Consider the following 5,369-nt stretch of genomic DNA (forward strand, 5'->3'; position numbering starts at 1 on the left):
ACAACAAAGCTAGCTTTCACTGCCGCGTTGTTTTTGGTTGTGGCTTTCGCGAACACATTCTGCTGCGATCGCAGTTTGCCTTTTAATTCTTGGGCAATTTGTTGTTTTTCTTGATGGCTAAATTTGGCATACTTACCTCCGTGTTTGGTCTCAAAATGCCGACGTAGATTGTACTCTTTGACAACCGCCACCGCCTCATAACACAAAAGACATACCGGTTTTTCTCCTTGAAGCACAAACATGTATTCGCCTTCCCATCTTTCTTGAAACACCCTTCCATCTGCATCAATTTTTCTCTTCCTGGACATTTTGGGATCATTATTTGTATTTCTCAATTCCACTTGTTGGGAAAATCGCATCGATGTGGAAACACTGCAGTCTAGTGGCGGGATGCCGTCACTTCGCGGGTAACATAATCGGCATGTATTGTGGGAAATGTAGTTTTTGGTCACTGCACGCATTTGACTTATTTATTTTTAGACAATCAGACCTATTAAGCTCTCGCGGGCCACATAAAATGACGTGGCGGGCCACATTTGGCCCGCGGGCCTTGAGTTTGACACGTCTGCATTAGAGTATCTTAGAGTACTTAGAGTACTTCCTTCACTCCTGATGTCATTGCTCACATGAATTCCTCCTGTCTGCTCTGCAGTTCCACCACAGGGACCCTGGTATCGTGGGTCTGTTGACCAGTGATCAGGTCCCTGCAGGCCGGACGGTTTACTACGGCATGATCGCTGACGGGATCCACACCAACCCTGCAGCGCTGAGGATCGCACACAGAGCCCACCCCTCAGGTCGGTATAGTGAAGTTTTGGCTATCTCTTTTGGTCATTTTGCATGTCTTTGTGGTCTTGTTTTGTCTTGTTGTTGTTTTGTGTCTGTTTAAGTTAGTTGTACCTTTTACCTCTTTGTAGATATTGTTCTATCGTTTTTGGTTGTTTTGCATTTATTCTTGGTACATTTGCATCTCTTCGTGCTGGTATGTTTTCTCTTTTTGGTTATTTTCTATGTATTATTGTTGTTTCCTTATAGTTTGTTTTGCATTTTTTTGTTTTTGTTTCTATCAGTCAAAAAAGATTTGCCTCTCGAGTTATTGTTTGTTGTGTCCCTTTGTGGACGTTTTGCATTCTTTTGTGGAAGTTGTGAATCTTTTTGTAGTTGTTTTGTATCTTGTAGGTCATGCTGCAACTCTTTTTGCCCCTAACCTCTTTGGCCCAGTAGGCAGTAGAGAGATCATGGTTGTTGTTGTTGTTGTGTTTGGTAGTAAGAGTTTGCCCTTGTCCTGACATCACCTCCCGTCCTCTTGTCTGTGTGTCCCCTCAGGTCTGGTGCTGGTGACGGATGCGATCACAGCGATGGGGCTCCCCCCTGGTCGTCACACTCTGGGTCAGCAGGTCATCGAGATCCAGGGTCCCCATGCCTACGTGGCAGGTCTCTACTTCCTATCTTGGTTTGAAAAAATAAAAGTAACACATTTTCTTTTGGCAATGAAACCAATTATGAGGGATTTATAGAGGCAACACAAATGTATTATCAAATAAATACATGTTCTGAAATCCTTTTGTGTTATAGGCACTACGACACTCAGCGGCAGCATAGCCACGATGGATATGTGTGTGCGGCACTTTAAACATGCTTCAGGTGAGTTTTTATGCAACAAAATAAGAGATTACACATTTTGGAAAACCTATACACGTCTCTGTTTTCCCAGAAAATACTGAGATATCTCACCAAAAATGATTTGTCAGAACCAGAAATTAGGACAATTGATCACAAAATAACATTGAGGTTGGGCAGGACATCTTTGTTCTATAGTATCAAAATTATTTTCAATATTCAATCAAGAATCCTGTAGGTACTTTTCGAGGAAATGGAAAAACCAATAACATGCTATTATCCAACAATAAATAAGACAATTTAAAAGAATACATAGTTCAACAAACAAAATGATACTGATACTTTACGCATTACCTATACTACAGCTAACTTCTGGACAACATTTCAAGTAATACAAAAATAGAGAAAAAAATAGATATATCTGCAAAAACAATTAAATTGTGTAAAATGTATACCACTTTGGCATTAATACTGTATTAGAATATATATTTCAAGCTATATTTGTACATACTCAGCGTTAACACTTTTTACACAATTGTATATATCTTATTTTCAGAAACAATATTATTTCACTATTGTATATATTAGAATATTAATATGTTTACATATGTATTGTTGTTATATATTGCAGTACAGTCCGCATATTTTAATAAATTAATTATTTTTGATTTAATTGAAATGGAGCAACTGTAACAAAACCCAATTTTCCCCAGGGATTAATGTGTCTCACTGTTAAAAGATAACCAAATTGTTTGCTAACTTAACTAATCTTCTTTCAATTTCTTATACGCCCAGGCTGCAGTGTAGAGGAGGCTCTGGAAGCTGCCTCGCTGCATCCCGCTCAACTCCTGGGTCTCAGCCACAGGAAGGGAAACCTGGACTTTGGGTCGGACGCAGGTGAGGATTTACTGGAAGATGAATCATTCTCTCTGCAGCGTACAGACGGAAACGATAATCCATTTATTGTGTTTGCAGACCTGGTTTTGCTCGATGATACCCTCAACGTCAAAGCCACATTTATTTCTGGGGAGGAGGTTTGGAGAAAATGACCATAGAAGAAGAAGGAGAATAAGCTGGGACACCGTGGTGCCTTCAGGGAACGCTGTTAAACACACAACTAAAATTCTGTTGAATGTTTTAGTTCATCAGAAAACATTGTTCTTTATCCTAGGCTGCTCTACACTAAAAACACGTCAGTTATGACGTAAAGATCAGGCGATTAATGTCCTTAAAAGGACACTGTACAGAGGATAAACCTTTTTAAATATTGATAAATAGGACTTTTCTTAAAACCTCTAGATATAAAAATATAGAAGTTGTCTCTCCATATTTCCTCCATTCAGAAATGTTATTCTGCGTGTGTTTGAGAGTAATCATTGCAGTTTTCTATTAAAACTTTTTTTTTTTAATCTTTAATTCAAGTTTCAGCAATCAAACACTGACTCAGATTTGAAGTTTATTCTGACATTGAGATTTGATAAATGATATTGCTTCTGATGTAAAATATATTTTTGTTTAGCCTGTTTATTTGAATCACATGTTTTACAGATGCGATTTTAAGGGATACATTTAGGTATTAAACTAAATAAATCAACTTTTAGTAAATGTTACTGTAACATGAATGTTCCTCAATAACATTTACTTGTGTTGTATTTATAGTTGTTCCAGGTGGATTTTTGACGTTTGGGTACATTACTATTTGTTTGCATGATTTAGCCTGTCTTTTGTTGATTTTTTTGACGTTCATATACTCTTAAAGTCATATGTAAGGGAAACAACTTTTAAAACAACAAGAAAAGGGCAAAATACAAAAAAAATTATTTCAAAAAGAGTTTTTTGTATTTGGTCGAATCTGATTGGTTCCCCTCGCCTGTCTACTTCTTGTTGAACGTGAACGTTAAAAAGGCTTTCAAAATGGTAGACAAACAATTAACGGTTTATTTCTGCCACAAACCAGGAAAACTTAATCTATAACTTAGATGTGTTGGTGTAAACATTGGTTAAATACAATAATGACTATGTACTACGACAAGAAGCAACGTTTTCCGAATCGAAACAACTTTAAATGGGTTCAAAAGCAACTAAGCTTCATAATGCTAAAGTTAACTAAAATGAGCAGGTAAGAACATTCATAAACTACCTCAAACTACTTTGCTCAACCACTTTTGTGATATGTCAAGAAACGAAGGTCACTTTTAACTTTAGCTGTTAATTTTTTTCTTCTTCCAATAAGTATGACGAACAGAGATGTATACCATTTGACAGGAACATTGTTAGTTCAAAGACTAAACCATAGTCATTGCTAAAAACCTAGGAATGTTGAATGATATTTTCCTGGAAATTAAGTAGTGCTGCTATTATTTACTTAATGTTATTATACATGTTTTAAGTGGTTGGTGTGTTATCTCTATGCCGAATTAAAAAGAAAGCAGCAATGATTCCTAAGACAAAACTTTAATTTATGTTTTACAGAATGTACGCACACATGTATAAATCAAGCAATATTATATTACTATATTTATAATGGAGTCTGGTGGGGAAATGTAACTGAACCGACTGTCTCGGTATGTAGCTTCATGCTGGAACTTAATGTGGGAAGAAGATATTCATCTTGACCGGATGAGAGATCGATAAGTGCCGGCTGCTGCTGCCCGGTATCCTTTCCGTCCTGCAGATGTCCCGGGAAACAAAGATAATTGTCCACGGCGGCGGGTTAAGGGAGAGAGCTGCACAGTGAAGCTAGCCACAGTTAGCCACTGCGAGGACCGGAAACAGGGAACCTTCAAAAATAAACACATGTCTGTGTGAAAAATGGTGAGAATGTTGTATTCATTTATATTGTAGTTTTAAAAAAAATTATTGTTAGGTACAATGTAGATGTCCACAGTTTGCTTGTTTTTTCCAACCAGCAGCCCAAAATGTTGTATGTATTATATATATATGTATATTATATTGACCCTAATATATGTCAACTGCAAATATCTACACTTTAGAAGCCGGAACCAAAAACGTTTTCCCAGTTTTGTTTGTAAAATAAGTTATAGTAATTAAATTATGAAAAGAGTTGCTGATAACTAAAAAATAGTTAATAATTAAAAACATAAAGTCAACAAAGCAAATATGAAGTGTAAAAGTGCAAAGAAGAAAATATTTCAAGCTAGATCAATTGATTTTCCAAATGATATTTAAAAGATCACAACAAATATATATGATGAGTTCTTGACAGAATCGCACTTTACATGAACATTTTTTTTGTTTGCCTATCAAAAGCATGCATTTAAATTCATTGCAAACCGTATCTGTCAAAAGCAGCTTTATTGTGAATTATGTGACAGGAAGTGTGTTTTATTCCCAGTGGCTTGTCTATGATGGTGAGAAGAGAACAGTGGTGACTGTGCACATCGGGCTTACATTAAAGCGGATGCATGGAGATCTCAGGCAGCTGGCAGGAATATTATTCTCCTTGGTGCACTGAGTGTCCTGTCTGCAGTCGGGTAAGTCTCATTAACTCTCCCCTGCGCTGCTTTGTGTCTCTGCGTCCTCCTGCCTGCCGCTCTGCAGCTTCCCACGCAGCCATCAGCTGTACTGCAGGTGCACCAGGTTACCTTAAAGTCTATTTGAACTTCACTACCAGCAGGGAAGCATCTGCATTGAGGTGCAGAGGGATTCACTCAGCATGCATGCTTTCTTCAAACCACACAAAGAGTATTTATTCAATTTCAAGTTTTGAAATCTTACATTTTAATGTA

General features: G+C 37.3%; 1 protein-coding gene across 1 annotated transcript; it reads left to right on the top strand.

Moving 5' to 3' along the window:
- Positions 1-619: 619 nt before the first annotated feature.
- On the top strand, positions 620-3,126 carry LOC104959822 (putative N-acetylglucosamine-6-phosphate deacetylase; the record flags this gene model as incomplete). The annotated part of the gene is made up of 5 exons (XM_010787731.1): positions 620-797; positions 1,327-1,434; positions 1,576-1,644; positions 2,416-2,517; positions 2,596-3,126. Coding segments are annotated over 5 exons (531 nt in total), but the record flags the coding sequence as incomplete, so codon positions are not given.
- Between the last annotated feature and the right edge of the window lie 2,243 nt (positions 3,127-5,369).

The sequence above is a fragment of the Notothenia coriiceps genome, unplaced genomic scaffold (genome assembly GCF_000735185.1).
Source record: "Notothenia coriiceps isolate Sejong01 unplaced genomic scaffold, NC01 NC01_scaffold00031128, whole genome shotgun sequence".
NCBI classification, from domain to species: Eukaryota; Metazoa; Chordata; class Actinopteri; order Perciformes; family Nototheniidae; genus Notothenia; species Notothenia coriiceps.